The sequence below is a fragment of the Artemia sp. Qi Xiang Cuo genome, chromosome 18 (assembly GCF_049724085.1).
Source record: "Artemia sp. Qi Xiang Cuo chromosome 18, ASM4972408v1, whole genome shotgun sequence".
NCBI classification, from domain to species: domain Eukaryota; kingdom Metazoa; phylum Arthropoda; class Branchiopoda; order Anostraca; family Artemiidae; genus Artemia; species Artemia sp. Qi Xiang Cuo.
In genome coordinates, this window is record NC_142811.1 from 20,313,279 (window position 1) to 20,338,595 (window position 25,317).

Here is a 25,317-nt window from a genome sequence, read left to right on the forward strand (position 1 = left end):
TCAAAGTAGTTAACAGATAATTTCTATGCTTACCATTGAAGGACTCGAGAGAGAAAGATGGTATTGTATCTGACAGTTAATTGGAATTCTAGAATCGCTTTTGTCAACAGTTGAAATAAAGGGAAAATTGGCCAAAAAAGTGATTTTCGAATCATCTTTAGTTTCCTGCCCAATGAGGAGAATCCTGCCAGAATCAAGCGAATCACAATAAAATAAGGAAGGTTCATTTTTGCCCTGCAAAAACCTTTCAACAAGCACGGATCTGAAAAAGAAGAAATATATTTAAACCCTGACAAAGAATTCAAAATATGCAGAAAAAATGGACAAATTAATGAAGCAGTTTTACTAGGGCTAGCCAGTAGTCACAATTTCAAGGTTAACATACCACTCCTTAACAAAACTACCCAATGGTTAGGTCTCATCAGGCCTTTTCTTAGAATTCTGTTTCGATTCGAGCTATATGATAATCTCTAATCTTAATTCAAATATCTGCAGCTATATCTACCTTAACTTAATGCAAGCTTGACTTTGCATGACATAGATCAAAATTAAAATTAAATGTACGTAGTTTGTAGGAATTTCCTAATAGGAGAAACAATTAAGTAATTTTGTTGCCCCTCATTTATACTCAGGCACGTTCGCAGACACTTATTTCAGAGAAGGGGACAGGGGTAAGTTTACCAAAAACTTCAGAAAATGCAGTAAATTAAGATTAAGTTTTAAAAAATCGTCTAGGAGGGGGAGGAGGATTTTCCTTGCGTGCCTACCCACTCCTAATCTCTAGCCCTATTTTTACATTGCAAAACTTTGAGTTTTTTCCGACCGAGCTTCGCTAGGTGAAAAGAGGGAGATTGTTTTTTTAAGAACTAAATTTCATTTGTTTATTTCTTCACAAGAAGTAAATTTAGCATATTCGTACGAACAAATTATTCTATACCATTGATAATCAAATTAATTGTAATTTGTTTTTTTTTTAAATATTCAGCACAGACTCATCTTCGGCAAAAATTATACAGCAATTACAATTGTCTGTCACGTCGTTTATATTAAAGATTTAGAGAAGATTCGATTATGGAAAAAACATTACAATAAAAATTCAACTATGATGATAAAAATGGGGGAGGGGGGGGATCGTCGAACCCGCAATTTTCGGGTTAGAAGTAACAAATTTTGCAAAGATCGTGGTCTATTTAGATTATATTTTTTTACGCCGGATAATAAACATTGTCGAAGCTAGAATCATCCTAAACAAAATGTAATCAAAACAATCCAATGTGTATATTCTCTTCCATGTATATTCGCTGCACATAAATTTGATCAGCCCAGGTCGAGAAGTTTAAGAATACTACTGATGTGATTGCTACTCATTTACCCTTGCAAAGCTCAGAACCAACTGTCAACATTAAGGCTGACAGTTCTCCAATTTCAGGGTCTCTAATTCCAGTTAGCAGACGATTTAAGAAAAAAATTATTAAGGAGGATAGGGTGGGGAAAACAAATTTTGCCAAGGTGAAATAATATGGGGAAAATGATATGAGGCTAATTTTCAGAAAAATTGACTTGATACGATAGCCAAAAATTGACTGGATACCTAAACTCCTGTTTGTAGTAATTTTTGTTCGTCTTAAGTTTGACATGAACATTCCATTTAGTTTTAACTTGTTTTTAAGATTTATCTATATTAGTACCTGTTATATTTGTGTTTGCTACGATTGTTTTTTTTTATTTCTGTTAGTTTTGGTTTTTATTTGTTTTTTATAGTAATTTCTGGTCGTTTTGAGCTTGAATTATAGGAATTTATTCCTGCTGGGCTAGAGTTAAATATGGCTTTTTACTGTTCTTTAAAAAACTTTTTTAGGAAGTTTTTTAAATTAATTTCTGTCCCTTTTTGACTGCCAAAGTTTTGTTATTGGTTGATATAATGAATACTTCTCCTGTTTTTCACGTCTCCAGCTTAAGAGTTAAAATATCGCGTTCCAATTTATTAGTTTAATTAGAGTCTACTCATTTTGTTTCAACAAATCCCTTAACATTCTCTGAAAGTTTCAACTAAATGCCATTAGCCGTTCCTGAGATATTGCAACCGGGATGTATACAATATCGTTTGACTGAGCTCAACATCCCCCTCAACATTTTCTGAAAGTTTCAAATTAATACCTTACCTGTTCCCGAGATATTACAGACACTTCATTTTGACAACCAAAATGCACATGATATCTTTTGGTTTAGTTCAACATTCCATTCACATTTCCTGGAATTTTCAACTTACTAATCTTAGCCGTTCATGAGATATTGCAGTTACACCCATTAACAGCAAAGATGCACATAGTGTCTTTAAATTCAAGATCCTCCCCAAAATTCTCTGAATATTGCATTTTGATATCCTTCCCTAGCTGTTCTTGAAATATTGAAGATATGCCGTTTTGATAAGCTAGATACATAGTGTCTTTTGATTTCCTTTAGAATCCCCTTTTAGTATCCCATTAAAGCTTCAACTTAGTATCGATAGCCGTTCCCGAGATCAATATAGATACGCCCTTTTGAAAACTTGGATGCAAACTGGTGTCTTTTGATTTAGTAAGACATCCCCGTCGATATCTAATGGAATTTACAATTTAAGGATGCACAATACCATTTCGACAAGCAAGATACAGTTATATTTTTTTATTTAGTTTAATTGTTATAGTTGTGATAGTAGAAGTTGCAGAAGTATTTACAGTCACAGTCGCAATCGCAGTACTAATAGTAGTAGTCAAAGTCGCAAGCAGTAGCAGTTGCAGTCAAAATATGTCGCACTCGTTGTCACACTTGCAGTCTCAAGTAGTCAGAGTCGCAAGTGGTCGTAGTAGCAGTCAAGTTGCATTTGTATTCGCAGTCGCAAGTAGTTGCAGTCTCAGTCATAAGTTACCGTAATTGCAAATAGTCTTAGTAACAAGTATTCGCAGGCTTAAGTAGTCGCAATCGCAAGTAGTCATAGTAGAAAGTTGTCACAGTCGTAAATAGTCACAGTTGCAACCAGTCGTAGTCGTAAATAGTCACAGTCACAATCTCAAGTAGCCATGGTCACAAGAAGTCACATTCGCTAATATTTGCAGTCCCAAGTTTTCATAGTCGCATCACAAATAGTCGTAATCGCAGTTGCAGTCATAATAGTAGTAGCCATAGTGGTCCTGTGAGTATTTAAGGTAATAGTGACTCCTAAGATTTTGCATATATACCCTTTTGATAACCTGGATGCACCTAGTGTCTATTTATTTAGTTTAAAATCTACTTAGCCCTCCTTGAAGTTTCACCAAAATACCCTTAGACTTTTTTGAAACACTCAAAATCAAACATTTCGCCTCTTTCCCAATGATAAATTCAGTGTAAACAATTGGCACACTACATAAAATAGAGCCATTTCTCCAGGGGCTGTGGGGGGCAGGACATCCCCGGAGGCAAAGTTATTAGACTTTTGACTATCTCAAAGAAATTGGCTACTCCATAATTTTGATCAATGTTTAGGGGATCTAAAAAGGACAAGGGGGGTGCTTGCCCTCCAGCATTATTCTACATACCCTGAAAGTTTCAGTCGTTCCTAAAATATTGTTGATGTGCCCTTTTGACAATCATCGTGCACATAGTGTGTCCTGATTTTGTTCACCATTCCCTGAAATACGTCAAAAGCAGGTGTAGTCGTAATTGCAAGCAGTCGCAGTCACAGTCGGAAGTTGTCGCAGCTGGAAGTAGTCACAGTCATAACCAGTAGTATTTGAAGCCACAGTAGTAGTAGTAGTGGCCGTGAAAGCTTCCAGTTAATAGTAATTGCTCATAAAGCTTATTCTTTTTGTGTCTAGGAACAATTATCCTACTCGCATCAAAGAAGAGTATTTCATTTTTGATCTTCTATTAGAAACATAAATAATACAGTCCCAAGCTCAAATATGAAAATAGAAAACGTGCAAAAAAAGGAGGTCGACAATAACACGAAATACTAAAGTTTTTAACCTCTAGTCCATTCTGATGCTTCAAAGGCTCTATTTTTTTAAACATATGACTTTTCACTAGCAAAAAAAATGTTGAAAACTTTTCGTACTAAAATTGTCCAGACTGCATCTTGATGGCCTTGAAAAAACTTCTCTTGTTCAGCCCAATGTTAACTAATAATAATAATAATAATAATAATTTTATTATAAGCCAAAAAACAGGCCATACAGAACAGTATTCTTAATCACACTCCACAAGAAAAATAACATAAATATCAAGTTTCACTCATTGATGTCAACACTTCATTTACATATTTACATAACTGCCTGATTGTCCTTTTTACAGTCGTTTTAAGGATCCCCGGGCACAACCACTTAACACCCGCAAAAAAAATTTCACATAATATATAAAGTTGCTGGCACTCGGTGAGAATATGGGCGACATCCTCAATACCTAGGTTACATCTGGGGCAAGAGTAATCCGCATTTGCATCTGGGGCCACTCTTTTTCTTTCAAATACTCTTTTTCTATTTTTTAATGGCAGGCAATTTGCTCGAATACGAAACCAAGCCCTGAATGTCTCCCCCGGTAATCTTTTTTAAAAACAATATTCAAATACTAATATCTCTTCTACATGGGAATGAAACTTCAATGTTTCAGATATTTTAATTTCCTGGGTCCACATTTTGATTTCCTGGTCTTTTACTCTTTCTATAAACATAGCCAAAAACGACTAATTGAAACCATAAAATACATAAGTCTTCCTGCAGTTTTTTTTTTATCATATGTATTCCCAGAGGGGAGGGGGCAAAATATTGATCTAAAGAAGCCACTTCCCCTGGAAACAAAGTATGTCCCCCATAAAATACATTTTTTCTTATTTCCTTCTAAGAAAAATGCCCGGGCCCCCTTCCCTCAATCAGACTTATTTAAACTCTTCACTTTCATATCAAATATCTTGTAACTCGAATCCTTTTCAAATTATTTCGGCCAAATCATCCAAGGCAACTAGCCAAAAAAAAAAAAAAAAAAAAAAAAAACACCTGGCATGCAAAACATAATCAACGATGAAAAACTAACCTTAAAAAGAAAAAGAAAACAAGATAGTTAAAAGGTATCTAATTCCCCGGAACCATAAGAAATTAAGCGGAATAATAAAAACGTAAAAAGTAATGTCGGTTTTCTTTGGTCTGTTCTCCTTCAGAAATTATCTATTTTTACAATGTGGTTTTAAGAAAATAATGAATTTAAAACTAAAAATATATACAACAAGCCAGAATGTGGAAAATATATTCGCAAAGTTTATCTATACTTCGCTGTCATTCTGGAGTTCCAAAATAGCTCGACTGCTTAGTTCAACTTCAACTATCACAACTAAAACAATCAAACTAAATAAAAAAGAATTAACTGCATCTTGCTTGTCAAAATGGCATAGTGCATCCTTAAATTGTAAATTCCATTGGATATCGGTGGGGATGTCTTACTAAATCAAAAGACACCAGCTTGCATTAACAATTATGCACAATTTCTACAAGTATATTATGACCGTTTCATTCAGTGTGTATATGCCAGGATAACCGCTGGACATTGCAGCCAGTGAAATTAGGTAATTATGAAAATTTCGGTAATTCTTGAGTTTTTGCTCAGTAGCATTTAGGATCTATTCACCAAAATCATCGTTTTGTGATAAGCCCTCTTCCATTTGGATAAGCCATCCTTCGATATTCTTCCATCTGAGTGAAAATTCTAGCAAAATAAGAATAAAAAAATAAACCCACTATCATTTTCTACTACTACTGCTACTACTAACTAGCTGCAGCACCAAGCCACCTGAGGCCAACACAGCTACGCACGCTCTTCCTCCATCCCAATCCATTCAAAGCCTAAATGTATGTTGTACGCTTTTGAAATCGGATTTTTAATTCAAATTAAGATCCTGGATATTTATTCAGAATTCAAAATTTACATTTTTGAAATCAGGTAATTGCAACGCAGAAAATCTGTCCTTCTTCAGGCATAGGAATATTGAACACAGACCCTGAAATGTTTGTCCATATCCTAAAATTTTTTTAATAAATCATATAATAAATAGATCAATAAATTAATTCTTTATTAACAAGTAATCAAAATACATATTAAGAAATTAAATTTTCAGTCACACACTTAGAACGGCGCAATATAAGTTTGACTTCAAGCCATTTTTCATTACTTTTGGCGCTATGTCCTTCCGTAATAGTATACATACAACACATCAGCACGTTTACACTGTTTTAACTGTGAAGTGAGCTTCTGAGGATTGAAGCCTTATCTGATTCCCTTAATAGTTTTAAATTGAGATGATAATAAATCTTTTGTGTCAAGATTTCTTTTAACTAAATATTTTAGTTAAACAGACATAGTTTGCTTGAATACCTACAGGATGAAAATTCTACACCGCAATACTTATAGTAAAAAGTTTTCTAGTGGTATACATCTCCCTGGAACGTTCTGCCATATGTGGTTATTCGTCGTATCTATTTCTTCAAATAATTTTTTTTTACTTACAAATTTCTTCAAATAAATTTTTCAACATACAAACTCCTTCAAATAAATTTTTTAACATACAAATTTCTTCAAATAATTTTTTCAGCATACAGATTTCTTCAAATAAATTTTTCAACATACAAATTCCTTCAAATAAATTTTTCAACACATAAATTTCTTCAAATAATTTTTTCAACATACAGATTTCTTCAAATAAATTTTTCAACATACAAACTCTTTCAAACAAGTTTTTCAACATACAAATTTCTTCAAATAATTTTTTCAACATACAGATTTCTTCGAATAAATTTTCAACATACAAACTCCTTCAAAATTTTTCAACATACAGATTTCTTCAAATAATTTTTTCAACATACAGATTTCTTCCAATAAATTTTCAACATACAAACTCCTTCAAATAAATTTTTCAACATACAGATTTCTTCAAATAATTTTTTCAACATACAGATTTTTTCAAATAATTTTTGCAACATACAGATTTCTTCAAATAAATTTTCAACATACAAACTCCTTCAAATAAATTTTTCAACATACAGATTTCTTCAAATAATTTTTTCAACATACAGATTTCTTCAAATAAATTTTCAACATACAAACTCCTTCAAATAAATTTTTCAACATATAGATTTGTTCAAATAATTTTTTCAACAAACAGATTTCTTCAAATAAATTTTCAACATACAAACTGCTTCAAATAAATTTTTCAACATACAGATTTTTTTAAATAAGTTTTTCAAGATGACTAGACAAAAAATAGCGATGATGACCGTTTTTACTAGATGTTGTCTAGATAAAAACAGTCATCTATTCATAGCGATTAGCAAGCCCTCTCATAAATGGCATGAGGGCATAAAATCAGGAAATACTGGGGAGGCCAAGTATACCTTAAGTCTTGATTGGAGGGAGCAAAAAATGCCCTTTCTCCAATTCATCTAAGTGTTTGTTATTACCATAAGCCTCCACGGGACTTATTCTTGAGCATTTGTCTAGGATTACATGATAAGAATGGAAAACTAAAGGGAAAATGAAAATAAAATGGAAGGGAAAAATAAAGGGAATAGAATGGAAAAATACTCAATAAATTCGCAAATAGAAGATTGTTATTTAGCGATACTATTTTTTTATGATTAGAGAAATAGAGAGAAATGTCTAGAAAAAAAGCAAAACAACGGGTCTACGGTCACTAGTAGGAAAAGGAAAGACGACAAACGATCAAAACTATTAAAAACTAGATGACAGCTTTTATCTAGATAAATAGATAAAAACCAACAAAACTAGATAATGGTAGAATCTACTTTGGAACTAGATAATGCTCAGCATGTTTTTTTTTATGGTGTTAGCACCAGATATCGAAAAAAAAAAATCTAAAAAATGAATAAAATAATCCTTTCCTGAGCCCTCTGAGGAAAATTCTTATAGGAATCCTATGAAAATTACCCAAACTCCATTGCCCTGTTTTGATAGGGGCTATTGGTGATATGACTAAATTAGTTCCATATTAGATCATAGGTTACCTAGCATCATCAGCTTTCACAGGCAAATAAAGTGTTTGAGGATCATGAATCAGTTCTAGTTCAGGCTCGTAGTCATCAACGAGTGGTTTCGAGAGAGCTTCCAAATCAAAAGGGCATTCTAATGGATTCCCTTCATACTCTTCAGGACATTTCTTGTCTCCTTCTTCTTCAGGTTTTGGAGAAATAAGGGCACATTTCTTTTCCGCTTTTGCTTTCTGAAAAAGTAGAAAAGAATTCAATAAAGTCCTTCCTACATATTAGCAACAATAACTTATTATGGATCAATTATTTTACAATACTATAATGAAACAACTTTAATGAGCAGCGTTTGAGTTACTCATCATATCAACATTTTGTTCTTTAGGGTTTGGTTTGCACCTTTTTATACCTACTTGGAATAAAATATTGAACAAATTTGTACGGTGGTAATTTAGAATATAGAACTTTTATACCGGATTAACCAATTATCATCTTTTAGCAAGTTAACTAATTTATCTTAATACTCCTTACCCTTCTTGAACACAAATATCAGTGTTTCACCCGCCATTTGTCGGTTAGATTTATAATTTTATTGTTGACAAGGGAAAAAAAATTCCTTTCTTTTTCTTTTGCCGGAATACGACAAAAAGTTGGCATGGTATCAACATTTCAAAAATCGAAAGCCCACTGTGCTGACAGAGAATCAAATAAAACTTCATCATTCCATATTGTATTGACATAGATGCTAATTCAAGCACGGCTTAGATGTTTCACAAATATGAAAATAAAGACAATTATGTGACATAACGTCTAAAGACAATTATGCACAATAAAGACACCCTCCATAAAAAAAAACCTTCTGATCCCCTCTACAAAGAATTAATTTTTAAAACCGTTTTCAATAAAGAAGTTTTTCAATGAAAGTAAAGAGCTGCATTAAACCAAAAACGAGCATAAATAAAGTCAAATATTTTTTCAAGCTTAAAACTACCACATATAACCATCAATAAATAAATGAAACCCAAAACTAACAGCAATTATAATAAGTAGGCTAATCAATTCAAACCCAAAACGAGCAGATATTACCGCAAAGAAGATTAAGGCTTACGCCCCCTATGTCTTCTAAAGACCAGAATATAATTTTCCCTTTACTGAAACGATCTTTATTTCAAACTATGAACGATCTTTATTCTGGAACGATCGTTATTTCGAACTGTACCTTTTTATTTCACGTAACGTCACAAAAAAAAATCACCATCATAATCAAGATTATTATTAAAAAATAATAATAATAAATGTGGCTTGGTAGTTTAATGTATATACTGATATTCATTCCTGAAAGTTTTAATAGCTTTTAGATTTATTAAATTTAAAAAAGAGAAAATGTTTAAATGTATTTAATTCTCAGTCACAAACGCCTTAGTAGCACTATAAGTCGTAGTAGTAGCATTAGTAGCAGTATACACATGGCACCTTTTGTTTAATTTTTAACATCCCGCTCAAAATACCCTGAAAGTTCAATTTAACACAATTGGAAGTTCCTGGGACGTTGCTGGACGTATTGTTGATTTAATTCAACATTCCCTGAAATTTTCACCTTAATACCCTTAGTTTTTGTAGTATTGAGAGCATTAGTGGTAGTAGCAATAGAAGTAACTGTAGTAACTTGCAAAATATTGCCTTTTTATTCTTTCAACACCCTTTCCCAATATACCGTGTAAGTAGTAACTTAATACACTAAGCTATTCCTGAGGTGTTGCTGGTACGCTCTTTTGACAACCTACATGCACATAGTGTGTTTTGATTCAGTTCAAGTTCCACTCAATATTCCCTACAATTTCTACCTTAATACCCTGAGCCTCAGTAGTAGTAGTCCTAGCATTAGTAGTGACAGTAGTAGTAATAACAGTAGTAGTACGCATATATTGCCTTTGGGTAAGTTGAACATCCCCCTCATCATGCCCTGAAATTTTCCACATAATACTCTAAGTTGTTGCTGATAAGCCCTTTCGAAAACTTATATACACATGGTGTGTTTTTATTTAGTTCAACATTCCCCTCAACATAAACAGAAATGTTCACCTTAATACCTTTAGCAGTAGTAGCAGTAGAAATAATAATTGTACTAGTTGTAATAGTGTGCACATATTACTTTTTGTCAATTGATCATTCCCCTCATCATTCCCTGAAAGTTCCAATTCAAGCCATTACTGAGATATGCCCCATTGACAATCTGCATGCACATAAAGTGTTTTTATTTAGTTCAGCATTCTCCTAAACATTTTCAGAAAGCTTCAGCTGCATGCCCTTGGCCTTTTTGAACACCACGGGTCAAACATGCCCCCCTTTTTTCTAACAAATACTGTATGTAAACAACGGGCGAATTGCATAACTTAAAGCCCTTACCCCAAAAGTTATGGGAGGTCGTCATCCCTAGAGGCATAGTTATTGGACCTTTGAACAAATTGGGCCTTTCAGCTGAGCAAAACGGCTACCGTATCTCAAATTTTGATCGGATGTCTTTAGGGAATTAAAGTGGCGTGGGTGGGGGCTAGTTGGACTTCAATCATTTTTTCTCTTAAAAAGGACACTAGAACTTTCAATTTCCGATCAAATGAATTCCTTCCAAATTTTCTATGACAAATCCTTTCATACCAAGTGCCTTGGTGAAAAGAAAAAAATATATTACTTAGAACCCACTTTGCTCTGTATTAGGCAGCACATGTGGCTATGATTGGTGACTTACAGTTCACCAATTAAATGCAGCCCAAAACGATTTTGAAACTTTAAGAGTTTCAATTTAGAATAACAATTTATAAAATTTTCCCTTAATATTTGTTAAAAACCTTGAATGTGATTAATTTAAATTGTGATGATTCATTTTTAAACAGAATGCTACTATTTATTAATGTATTTTTAAAAAATCCCTTTATTTAAGAAAATTATGCTAATAAGTTTTTGTTAGAAAATAAATAGTTAAATTAATAAATAATTAACTTTAAAAATTAAATTGAATAATAACAATTAAATTCAAATTAAGTCAATTAATTATTAATAATAAATTTTTAACATTTATAAATTTTTATAAATGAATACCCAGACTAGAAGTAACAACAAATGTAAATCCTTCAATGCTTGTAAAATTCAAACACAGAGTAAAGTTTCTATCAATGTTTGTATATATACCAGTAGTAACTATCACTTACCATCCTCAGCAACCATGGTAAGCTGAAGTTGACTAAGGTAAGTGGATTGAAGCAAAACTAGCATAAAGAGGTTGAGTCAAGTGCTTGCAAATCATAAAAGCTCAAAAGATTTGCACTATAATCGAAATATTCAAAGAATGGAATAGCCCAAAAGTGACACATATCTTATAACATGCATAAGATAAAAAAAAAATTAAAATAAAATAAATAAATACTGTTTTATCCTTATGGAGCACACCAACTTGAGACCATTTCTCTGGCAAAGCCTTGAATGTATATTCCAGCAGAGGACAGTCTTTGATAACGAATGGGTCTTTGATATCAACAAAACTAAAATATAAGAACATAGGGAGAAATTTGGAATAATACAGAGAAACAAGTTTTCAATACACATTATGAAATATTCGTCATATGCTTTTCAAGAGTAACACACATAGAAAAGTAAACTTTAATTTTTTTTTTAAGGACTACAGGATTTGTTATTCAGTACAACTACATATTCAGTACCATACAATTGCTTATTCAGTATAACTACATAATTCATGGCAAGATTTGAGAAACGGTCGGTTTATTTGATCAGTTGCTTTGTAATAATTTCTGAAGCCTTATTTGAATTTTCAACAACTCTAACTAAATCTGTTACTGTTCCCAATACTATACCAGATAAATTGAAAAGTATAAAGTTAGTCTGAAGAAAGTAAGGAGCAAAGTTGAAGCTTCTCAGTTTATGCACCATATTTTTGAAAATCTGTTTCAAATAAACTGGCTCATGACATTTCTCTATTTTTATGAAATTGTAAAAAAGCAGTGTATTATAAAAACAAAGAACCGACGGAACAAATCAGGAATAGAAAGTCCAAAGAAAGTAAAGAACAAAGTTGAAACTTTGCAGTTTATACAATATATTTTTGAAAAACTGTTTCAAACAAACTGGCTTGTGATATTTCCCTATGTTTATGGAACCCTAAAAAACTAGCGCCTTATGAAAACACAGAACCAACGCAACAAAAGAGGAATAGAAACAGGAAAATCCTCAACTGCCCTGCAGAAAATAAAAGAATGATTCATAAAGCTCACAACAGTCTTTTACCTGCTATGAACTTTTATAACATGATTTTGACTCTCTAGAAATCTCAAGAAAGCCTAGTTTTCAATAAAGCGCTAATTTTTTTCAGAATTTTATAAATATAGTAAAATATTGCAAGCCAGTTTGTTTGAAACGGTTTTTCAAAAATATGTTGCACAAACCATGAAGCAGCAATTTTGTTCGTTTTAAGTCTCAACCTTGCTTTTCACTTTCATCAGAAAAAATTTCATACACAAACTTTCAACTTTCAAGTTTGTGTCAACAACAAACTTCCATTCATAAACCACGAAGCAGTAATTTTTTTCATTTTAAGTTTCGGCCTTGCTTTTCACTTACATCAGAAGAACTTCTGGTGTTTTTTAAAATTAGTTTTTTTTACATTTTTTTTTTAGATTTTAAAATATTCACAATAAAAATTTTGCCTAAAAGATTTTGTCCAACATAGGTAAAGAGAGTAATGAAGCTACCATGGACTTTTACAAAAAAGGGCATTAAATATAAGTTTAATTTTGCATCTCTCTTAAACTTTGCCTTGAAAAATCTGTGATTTACTACAAAAGAGTCCATGGGCTATTATCCTTTGGTATATTTGAGTATTTACAAATAAAGAACTCAATCTTGAATGAACTTACTAAAAGAAATTAAGATGGTAATTAATATAAATTGCAAAAATGTGTGCTTCCATTGTTTTTGTTTCTTTAACTTTATCATGTTAGAAGAACTGATCATTGGAATTTAATTGGCACTTGAAAGATAATATGCATTTCAAAATAAACTATTCTATCAAATTGAGTGGCAACTGAAGGTGGCGGGGTGCCTGTGCCCCCTAGTTTTACCCATTTCTAGATTAAAAAAAACAACATTTTTTTGGAATCTTTTCATAGGATATGACCCTTTTTTGGGATTTTCATTTAAAAAAAAAAAATTAATAAATAACCCAAAGTGCACTTGTTGGGTGCCATATGGTACTTTATAATGGTATCATCAAATCAACAGTACAGAAAGTGATTAAATATAAAATTAGCTTTTGAACAAGCCCTTAACAGCTCTCTATCTTGTTGCAGAAGCCTTCTATTTCTCTTAGTCAATAGATGATTTACAACTAGATCTAAGGGGGCTGGATGGGAAGTATGTAGAAGAAGGGGGATCTTAAACCTCATGATCAAGTTTTTAAAAATGGAGATTATGAGTATCTTTTTCCTTCTTCACAGCCTTTCCATTCTGGAAATTACAGCCAAATTAGAATTCTTGGGTGCCACATAGCAGTTTCTGATGGTGTTATCAAATCAAATTCACAAAAACCAATTGGATACAAATATTAGATTTTAAACAGGCCCTTAAACAGCTCTCTATAAGGTCCCAGTGCTCCCCCAGCTTTTCCAATCCAGGAATGTCACACATATGGTGCAATTTATTTTGTTGTTTTTTTTCAAGTCAAATTCTTAAAAAGTGGTTACATATAGAAAATTAGCTTCAAATGAGGCTTTAAACAGTTCTTTATGATGCTCCAGAGCTCTGCTAGCAGCAAAGAAAAAAAAAAGAAGACACATCAGTGCTACCCACCCCAAGAAGCAATTTTTCTTGTTCTTCTAGGTGGAGAGAGGGGGTTGTCAGTATTTAATTGATTCTCCATTAAACTTTATGTACAAACAATTCATTAAATCCTTGATGAGACATCTGAAAATAGTGACACTTAAAAAAAAAACTTCAGAAAGACTGGGTCCAAAATTATTGTCCTATCAGTTTGACATCTGCCCCTTAAAAAATTCTTGATGGCATTGTAATACAACTTTAGTTGAGCAGTTAGAATCAAATTAGATTCTCTCAAATATGCAACATGGCTTGCTCAATTGAAGCCTGACAATCACTTAGTCATTTGATATCATTCTTATTCAAACCTACAGTTCTGTAACTAAGTTATTTCAAAAGCCTCACTAATTTATTTCTAAGTTAGGATATTTGTTGATTGACCTTTGGTCAAGCAACAGTCTATGATACAATTGACCCTTATCTTTCAACTTCTAAGCTTGAGTATAATTTGATTCATCAGACTTGGAATAATTCAGGTATAAGAAATTCTACAGGAAGAAGATTTTTGAATCTTTGAAGATGTCATTGCAAACTCAAAATCTAAGCCAGATGATAGTTTCCAAATAAGAAGAATCCCATGCCAATGATGTTTAAAGTACCCTAACACTCTTCTAGATGCCACATCCCTCAAGAATCCCAATTAACTATTTTCATCAGATTAGCCATTCACTGACCTTTCCCTAGACCTGAAATAATAAGTTCTTGAGAGTGTTAGTTAAAATGCTCTCAATACCTTGGTATTTGCATTGGGAATACCAATACCTCAGCATTCCCATTAGGGAATACCAACACCTTGGTATTCCCATTGTGGTTCAACACCTTGGTATTCCCATTGGAAATACCGTTTCTCGCACTTATCATCTCCTAACAGAAGCCATCAAACACTGCATATCATGCTTCCATAGTCTCTTCAAAGCTTTGTTTCAATCAACATTATCTTGCAATGCTGTACAACACTGTTGCTTAGCCCCACATCCTCTACATTGCACCCTCTTGGAAGATTATTACAAATGCTGATAAATTGAAAATCTACTGTACTTTCATCTGTTTCACAAAGTACTCACTTAGATAGACAATTTGAACACACAATTCAAAGTTTGTCAATAGTCATCACATAGCAGATCCTACTATAGCCATTGCTAAACTTATGGAGAAACACAACCACAAGATTTCAAGACATGCTTGGAGCTGACTTCTTTAACTCTAGTTATGTTGTTATACTTGTAGTGATATTTTGTTTCTTTTTTTTCTTTGTAGTGCTCTGTCATCTTCTTTTTGTATGAAGATGGGTTTTCAATAAATAACAATGAGACTTTTGACTTACAACTGATAACAGGTTGAAATACTACAAACACAGTGAAGGGCAGGTAATAAAAGTTTATATAGTCTTGAGTTTTGCCCAAGCTACAAACAGCTCCAGGGAATCAGGAATAAGTTGGAGCTGATTTTTCCAAGTCAAGTGAAAAATGAAAAATCAGCACACTTTGAAGAGAGAAGATGTAGAGATAACTATTTCAATATACCTTTCCAGGAGATCATTGTGGGTAAATATGTAGTTTCCAAAATAATTTAGGTAAGGTGAAAGTGAATACATTAATTCACTTAATACGTTAAGTAAAGACACCTTTTTAATGTTATTTAATAATTGAATAATTACTTTTGGGAAAAATTTAATTTTGAACCCTCAAAATGGCTCAAAACAGCCTAGGAACTAGTAAGAACCAAAAGTTTAAAAATGTGCTTCCAAAAAAACTTGATAGTGAGAAAAACTACCTTTTGTAGCAAATTCAAGAATGGTAATAATTAATTTCAGTAGTCCTAATATTGAAATATAATTATGAAAACAAATAAGCAAAAATGTTTTAAAAGACCCTGAAAGCTCTCAAAAACAACTTCAGTTTTGCTTTGATGCCCTTTATAAAGGAGTTTTGGGCTTTATATAAAAACTAAGTTAGGTTTCAGCTCCTTTAAGGAGTCAAAAACCGAACTTTCGAATGAAAGTTCAGTTTGGCTAGCCGATACTTACCTCATATGTTGATACATCTATTAACAAAAGCTTCTCCGGTTTTGCAGTACAAAGACAGGGTCAAGACACCACAAATCCTCCGAAAAACCAACGTTTCCACAACGATCCAGTTCTTCTGCATAGCCAATTCAGATCGGTTTCTGTTTTGATCTAAATCCCTTATAATTCCTTAACTCTCTATGAGCGAGGGAGGGACTCTATGTACCAACGTATGAGGTAAGTATCGGCTAGCCAAACTGAACTTTCATTCGAAAATTCGGTTTTGGCGTCGCCATTACCTCATACGTTGGTACATCTATTAACAAAAGCTTAGATTCCAACCGATTTGGTGGTGGGTACATAAATCAACTAATATAAAACATTAGATTCAAACTCAAATATTCAAATGTATAAACTATAAAACTGTCTGAACCGCAACAAAATGTAGAGCATCGATTCGATCTTCTATTTCATGAAGATAGTGTTGTCTGGGAGTAGACTCCAAAGACCAGCCAGCAGTACTCATTATATCAGCAAGTGGTACTGATTTTGATAGGGCCCATGACGCCACCATGGATCTTGCGTCATGTGCTTTCCCTTTTCTACACACTTCTTTTGCTGCCTCTGATGCCATAGTTATGGCCTGCTTTATCCAAGAAGAAATGGTTCCAGCTGCCACCTCTCGTGGTGCTGTTTTAGAAAAAGGAATGAAGAACCTTTTTCTCCCTTTTCTGATCGCCACGTTAGCTGTTTGCTGTTCGTAGGCCGATAGTATCCTCACTGGACACAAAGCTGGATCTACATCTAGCACAGGAAGAAGGATAGGAGAAGGTATCTCATGAGGCTTCACGGTTTTGGGTCTAAACAAAGGGAGAAACCTGAGAGTTACTGAATTATTCAAAAATTGTGCTGTACTGAAGGACAAGGCATGAATTTCACTCCTTCAACGACCAGATGCGATGGCAGTAATGAATACCGTCTTAAGAGTAAGATCTTTCATATCAATATTCCACAAGTCAAGAAATCGTGAAGTTCAAAAATACCTTAGAACAAGGCCAAGTTCCAAGGCAGGAATATCATGTTGTGTCTGCGGTGACTTGTGCCAAAATTCTGAATCATTTTCGTCAAAAAAGTATCTTTGCTGATATCTGTTCCTGTAGCTAGAGCTAGCGTTCCGCATATTGCTGCTTTATAACCTTCTATCGTTGATGTTGTGAGGTTTCGACCCGTCTTTAGATATATCATGATTTTATAACTGTCTGAGTTCTGGTTGCGAGAGGATTAATCTTCCTTTCACTATACCAACCTACGAGCACTTGCCATTTTCCATTGAACAATTCAATGGTAGATCGTCGCTGGACCAGGCAATTGCACGGGCTGATTCTTTAGAAAAACCTCTCTTTTTGAGTCCACGCTCGATATCTTCCAGCCGTGTAAATTTAGATTCCTTAGTGCTGGGTGGCGAAGTCGACCCTGCTGGAGGAGATCTGACTAATCTCCGAGGGGTAAAGGCAAGTCTACTAGCAGGTTAAGAAGATTCGTGTACCAAGCTTGGCAAGGCCATCGCGGAGCAATTAGCGTTATTCGGCAGTTCACAGACTTTCGAACCTTCTCCAGAACCTTTGGGATCAGGCCAAATGGAAGGAAGGCATAGCTGTGTTTGTTCGACCAATTGTGGACAAGGGCATCTGTGCCAATTGCAAGAGAATCTGGAACTGGTGAGAAATATACGTCGATCTTCCGGTTCAATCGAGTCGCGAATAGATCGACTTCTAGCAGTCCATACTCTTTTGACAGGGCTCTGAAGACACTCTCGTTGAGACTTGAGGTATGCGATTTTTCCAGGCTGCCTTGATTGCATGTATCAAGTTCTGAATCTTTTCCGGGGTTGGGTACACCCTCTTTACCTCCAGGTCTAACAGCAACCCAAGAAATATGATCCATTGCATAGGTTGCAATTCTGATTTCTTGCTCAGCATGAACCCAAGTCTGTGCAGGAGAATCATCTGATTTCTCGCTCAGCATGAACCCAAGTCTGAGCTGGAGAATCATAATGGTCTTTACATTGTTCTGTACTAATGAATTTTGGTAATTGTACAGAATTTATTTGTTCATGTAAGCATGCAATTGGATGGTTTGAAGATGGCCATAGCTCATGATGGCACTTTGAACTGATATATTTTTTTTTTAAAGGGAACCCAAACCTCATTCTATGAGTTAGGTACTTAAAGTTGGCGGAAACATGAAATACTTTCCAGAGATAATAATTTTGAGTACGCTCTAGAAAGAATATTTGAAAGATGCTGCTGACATCTATTAACAGAATCCAAGAACTTTATCAGTTTTTGGGATAGTGTCAGGAGAGACGTTCTCTGCCTTTAACATCTTTATGAGAGGACCTAACGTAAGGTCACTGTGAGATAGCATGCTCAGAGTCACTCGTGTGAAAGAATCTAAGGCAAAGAATAACTTTCTGTCAACTGATATGAGCTTTATGCCCTCTACTTATGCGGTTGATGGTAACAAAATGAACTTTGGGTTTATGCGTGGTGCCTGTGAAGCTGAAAATGCGTCTTGACATTTGTAAGCTCTTGCTAGGTCCGGGATGCTGAAAGGGTCAAAGAAGTACTACGTTTTGAACCAATATTTTCTTCAATATAATAAGTATATACTGTTATCCAGCTAGCATAGCATATTTGTAATTGGACACTGGAAGTAAATTCCTCTCTAATCACCAGAAAAACTTACCTCATGCCAGAACAGACCTATAGGCCAGCACTGTAGTTGTTACAATACTATGCAATGAAGTTATGTACGTCCAAGGCGTTGTGACCTTATATATATAGCATTGGGGAGAAAGGTACTGTGATAAGCTGTTTTCTCTTGAATGGCTCAATTGCTAAAACCAGCTCTGCCGCCAAGCAAGGCTGTTGGACGGTAATGGTAGGCCTGGGGCAAATGGTGTCACCCAGTACTTTGTATACAAGGTCCAGTGACTCTGCCAAAGAGACCTTGTCATCTGTTCCGGGATCAGTGTCTACCATTGACTGCTCGTCATTGAAATGCAAAGAATCATTGTCCTCATTCTCAGAATTGCCATCACCTGTATCTTCTCGGTCTCTTGAGGCTGTTGTTGAGGGGCCCTCACCCCTGTTAGTGTTGGAGGTGTGGTCCTGCTTGGAAAAGGATCTTCCATCATTTTGTAAACAAACAATCTGTGACTTCATATTTTTCATTTCATCCTGTAGTGATTTACATATTATAAATACATAATTTTATCCAACTATAAAATCTTTATAATTAGATGCTGGGACTAATCTGAGCTGCAATCTCCAGACCAACTTACCCCTTGCCAGAAGGCCAATAACACCATAAGCGTTATACCTTGTGTAATGGTGGTCTGTACACCCTAGGCATTATGACCTTATGTAATGATGGCCTATATACCCTAGGTGTTATGACCTTATGTAATGACGGCCTGTATGCCCTAGGCATTATAACCTTATTTTATGATGGCCTATACGCCCTAGGCGTTATGACCTTATGTAATGACGGCCTGTATGCCCTACGCATTACGACTTTATGCAATGATGGCCTATATACCCTAGGCGCTATGACCTTATGTAATTGCAGCCTGTACTCCCTAGGCGTTATGACCTTATGTAATGACAGCCTATACGCCCTAGGTGTTATGAACTTATGTAATGATGGTCTATATGGCCAAGCTGTTATGACCTTATGTAACTTACAAAATATAAACTTATGAAAGGTATTAACCATACCCAAATACTGGATTTATTGCAGCTAAACCACTAAAATACAAATAATTATCTGGCCTACTAAACACCAGGCCTAGAATAAAAGTAGATATTTATATAAATATAGATAAATATGTTAAAAATGTGTATATGTTTCCTATGTAGAAAACAGGAGAAACATTTTTGAAGTGCATCTATGCATTTAAAAATGCATAAGAGTCCATGTTATCAAAGTTTGGACTAACAATAGAATTTAAAACAAAAAAGGTTGCAAATTTTACATAATATGGTTTTTCATCTTTTCAACATTTGATTTAACCATTTAGTGGCACAAAAATAAACAAAAGAAAGACTCCTGGAACAGTCTTTTAAGGCACTAAAAATCAAATCAAAAATAGAATTTTTATATACAATATCACAATAGTGTCCTGGATATCTCTATTGAAGAAGGTATAATCATTAGCAAACATTATACATATTTCCAAAAAGATGTTGTGAATAATTGAGCAAAATGCCTGCTGGGAGGGTAGGAAGTTCCCTTCCTATTACACAAGTATTTTGAGTATAAACTCATTTTCTTTTTTACTAATAAAAAATGTTTTATATGTTGAATTAAAACCAAGAAACTACCTTGGATAGTGTCTATTCATTTAATCCCTTGTACCACAAAACAGAAACTGGTCTGAGTTAGCCATGGAGAGGGACTGGATAGTTGTGAAAACGCTTGTTTTTTGGAGGGATTGTGGTGTCTTGACCCCATCTTTGTATTGCAAAACCGGAGAAGCTTTTGTTAATAGATGTACCAATGCATGAGGTAATGGCAATGCCAAATGTAATTTCCTCCATAAGCAATTACTCAATTAGGGTAAGATACCTGGTAGTTGGTCAGCTAATCTACTCTTTAACAGCTAAATCATTGTGAAATCTCTGGATTTTTCACTATTTGATGTCTCAAAACCATCTTAATAAATGTGTGTATTATCATGAATATTTTAAGAATACACAACACTCAAAAGTTCATATATGCTGATAGAGAACAGTACAGCCTCATCTTGTCTACATATTTAAAGCTTGGTCCTAATCTTAGAAAATACTGTCTACTCTTTTACACAGGATCTTAAATTTAGAATGGTAAATATTGAGCAGCTCATATTATTGACCCACAAATAAAGTGAAAATACTGCTTAATACTATTTCTTATACTCTTTCTGAATATGATAATCACTTTCTTGCAAATCCAATTTGAAGCCCTTTTAGGACCCTTGCAAACAATAATTTTATTCTATATTTTTTGGCATAAAAATGGGTTATAACATTTGTTTCAAACTTGGTATATTATTATTAATCCATTTTGTAAAGGTTGTATAATTAATAAACATTGATTTGTCTAGATTAAGCAGAATGACAAAAATTCAAAACAATTCTGCCATGTTTTCTTTTTATTCTGTTAGGGCATTTTAAAACTGCTGTTTCACCTATATGTTGAAAAATATCAAAGCTGACAGAAGAAATATGGTGGATGGAAAAATGGAGAAATTGTTTTGAATTTTTTACCAATTAATGCATTGACAAATCAATGCCTGCAGATTATATAGCTTTAACAGAATGGATTTTATAGTGAAAAAGTAAATTTGAAACTAATGTTTTTACCCATTTTATACAAAAAAAAACATAATTACACACATTATCATTTTCAAAGGTCCAAAAAAGGCTTAAACTGAAATTGCAAGAAAAGCAAATATTATATTCAGAAAGAGCATAAAAAGTGGGGTAAAATTTTACTTTAGCTACTTTTGGCTATCTTGGAAAGGGGTTAGCAGGTGTTCAAAAACTTCCAAAGCTGCCAGTAGCAGAATTCCAAAAGCTGCCAACACTTTAGCAGTGCAACTTGTGTTTTGACAGGTTTGCTTTGAGTATTTTTATACGTAAAATTTGCAGAGAAGTAACAAATGTAACTTAGTATAGCTTGCAGTTAGAAATATCAATAGTTTTATGAATCATAATTAACAATGTAATCTAATTCAATAGCAAGCCATATACTAGCCCTAGATATCATACTCCATAATTTTATAAGTACCATTTTATCAAAAGCAATGTATCATATTTACTCTAATATTGCTAGTGGAGTATAGTATTCAAAGTCTGAAGTATGCTGTATATAGCTTACTGCTGTTACTTTATGGATGGAATTGTACACTCCAATGCTATTGGTATTATAAAAATAATGCATACCCAAATGCATACTTGACATTCATTGATCACTACACTAGGGTAATAAAAACAGTATCCAATTGAGCAAAATTGCATAAAACTAAAACCCTTACATCTTGTTCCCAGAGAGGAATTGGGAAGAATTTTATACATCAGAGAAAAGCTGAACATCTAAGCTATACATCAATATGGTTATTATTAAAAGAGTATAAGATCAAACACTTGAAATTGTTAGTTTATTCACTTACCTACAAGGACCTCTTTTTGGAAATACCTATTATCCTATTTTGATATATAGGCTATATCCTTTTAGTGTTTCAGTTTTATTCAAATATTAACAGAATGGTAACTTTCTTCTGATTCTAAAAATGTAACTTTTATTGCTTGATATTAATTCAATAAATCACAAATATTAAATATTATTTTTCTTTTCAACTGCTTGTCAAAACAGAGACCATATTTTTAATTTATGCTGACAAATTATTTGTGAAAATTTGACCAAGAAGGCAGAGTTCTTGTTAATGCTCTCACATTGCATCATGCTGTAGTAAAATTAGGGGCAGGCCAAAAACACATTGCTAATTTATGGAATGCCAAAGAAAAGTGGTCTTTCCCAAATTGAGGTCTTTTACCCTACAACTAGGCTATACACACAATGTATAAGATTGAGAGTCAACTGTCTAAATACAGGAAAGATACTTTTTGATCTGAACATCTGGTCAAGACTCCTTGGTGTTACAATTTCTTCTAATTTGAAATGGGATGCCCATATAAATAATATCCTACAACAAGCAAACTCCTCGCTTTCCCTCCTTAAACTTTTAAATAAATTCAGTTGCTCCCAATCACATTTACTAGAAGTATACATTTCTTTTGTGCATCCCATATTAGAGTACGCTTGTCCTGTGTGGCACCCTGGCCTCTCTAATGAAGCAACACGAAAAATTGAAAATGTCCAAAAGAGAGCTCTAAGAATTATTTTTAAAGAGGGCAAGATACCGTATTTGTTAAATATTTCATACCTAGAGACCCTCGAGAGACGAAGAAATAATTTGTGCCTCCGTTTTGCAAAAAATGCCATAACAAACCCTTGGACGGCAAATATTTTCCCCAAACATCACTCCCCATCCAGATTATGGCCGCCTCGAGCTGTTTCTGATCCCATCCCTGTTTTGTCCCCCATTCACTGTGTTACTTCGAGATATGAAAGAACTTTTGTCCCCTTTATTACAGGAAAAATGAATAAAATATCCCAATAGTTTCTTTTTTTTTGTCTCCCCTTCCCCCTTCTTGACCAGTTTTTATTTTTTAACTCTTTTATTGACTTACTGTAGTTGGATTATTGACACTTTCTTAGTGTCTCTTTTAATTCATATGCATTTATGTCTCGCTCTTTTTTTTCTGTGTATATGTGTTTATTCCCCTCCCCCTCCCTTTTTTTATGTCTGTTATAATTCTTTTTCCGATTCGTATTTGTGTAAGTTTAGTTTGATCAGTTTTTATCTTTTTAACTTTTTAATTGACTTTTTACAGTTTTAATTATTGACTGTTAAATGATTGTTCATTATGATTTTTCTATTTCATTGTTGTTGTTTCATTTTTGCCAGTTTTAGTGCAATCATTTATATTGTCGACTCCAAAGTCCAAATTTGGCCCTTTGTGGGCTTGTGATAGTGATCTTTTTGAAATAAATATCTTATCATATCTTATCTTATCTCAAGATTAGGCACTGGCCAAGTACTGAGGGTCTTACCCTAGTCTGTGAAAGGGGAAAAAACGGCATCAAGTGATGTATTCACTTTCATCATAGTTAAACTATGTTTCAAACTGCATATTTACCCTATTTTGCCTCAAGAGTTTCAACGTTCCCCAACTACTTTCCATAATAGAAAAAAAACTGTCATCAATAATTTTTGTTAAAAGGCTAGCCTATTCGTAACTGGGACCAATGGGATAAAGTAGATTGTCAAATTATCATACACTATATTTGCAAAATAGTGTCAAAAGACAAATCAGATGATGCTATTATTTTTATTGTAATTAAACAGACTTTCCATAGCTTATTCTAATATAAGTAATTACCACAATTTAGCCATTTCAAAAATTTAAATATAAAATGGGAGGCATTGTCAGTAATGAGAAATTGTTCGTCGGAATTGCCAGCGAAAGCCCTGAAACACATCGGAAAGTAAGAACCTGAACCTTTATCTTAGGTTCGTTATATTCCCTATGTGTGAGTGTATGTGAGCACAGAACTCAATGTATATCCTTTGATATTTGAACTCCTAGAATCAAAAGATTTACTGCTATATATCAAAGCATATTCAAGATAAATGAGGAGCAACCAATGCAGTTGCTCATTTCAAATCACAGAGTGAGTCAAAAGAAAAAGGGCTGAATAGTCTTGACTCTTGACTGAAAAGCCCATGTTTGGTGAAATAGAAGAAGAAGAAGTATGAATTGGACAAATCCCATCGAACTCCCCAAAATAGTTCATATATCAGATCCAAGGTTTCAGGGATAAATTACAAATTTTGAAAAAACTCATCACAATTTGTTTATATGCATTTTTGTTATATTTTACGAGTCGGACAATTTTTTTTTGGGGGGGGGAGAGGGGAAGGGGGGTAATTGTCACTTTAGTAGACAAAATAAATTTAAAAATGAAAATATCGCTTTGACAATTCCTTTTCTGTATAAAGAATATTTGTATATAGATTTATATACTAAATATTTGAAATGTTGGATTATTTTATAATTATAATTCAATGATTTTAGTTGTACTGACCAATAGCCACACATATGCAATGCTGCGACGAATCCGAATCCCAGGATTTGGATTCGTCGACCAGCAAGATCACCTTTCCAACTGACTCAATTTTTTGAGGGTCTCTGAGGTATTAGTAAATGAATTTATATAGAAACTTTCGGCAAAACTGCCAGCAAATACTGAACTAAACGTGAAAATGGCGTAACTGGAATATTTCAGGAACTCTTAATGGTATTCAAGTGAAACTACCATAAAATGGTCAGGAGGGGGCCGAACAAAATCAAGACACACTTTCTATAATACTATTTTCAATGACATGAAGGTCATAGAAAGTGCATTTGCGTTATATCAGGAACGGATGAGGTTATTAAGTTGATATTCTTAGACAATATCAAGGTGATTGTTATACCAAACTGAAATATACGAGGTCTGTTAAAATTGTCAAAATGGGATACATGACATAACTCAGGAAGAGATTAAGACATAAAACCAAGTTTCAGGGGAAACTTTGAATCTTTTGAAAGTGCACGACCTACCTTGTTTTTAGAGATAGTTGAGGATTTTGAATGAAGTTATAAGTCAATCTGTGCAACCAAGTTGTCAAAAGGGCAAAACTCAGTAGAAAATTTGAAAAACATATACTTCAAACAGAACTAGCTTCTTGTTCAGCTTCGTATGTGAAAAACG

General features: G+C 33.8%; 1 protein-coding gene across 1 annotated transcript in view; it reads right to left on the minus strand.

The window, feature by feature from the left end:
- The window catches only part of Zwilch (zwilch kinetochore protein), a 55,591-nt gene extending 39,662 nt beyond the window's left edge, over positions 1-15,929 (minus strand). The window contains exons 1-4 of the mRNA XM_089104144.1: positions 15,913-15,929; positions 11,425-11,539; positions 8,025-8,239; positions 34-262 (exon numbers count right to left, since the gene is read on the minus strand). Of these exons, the coding sequence (XP_088960270.1) occupies positions 34-262; positions 8,025-8,239; positions 11,425-11,539; positions 15,913-15,929 (576 nt within the window). The remainder of the gene's footprint in view (positions 1-33; positions 263-8,024; positions 8,240-11,424; positions 11,540-15,912) is intronic.
- Between the last annotated feature and the right edge of the window lie 9,388 nt (positions 15,930-25,317).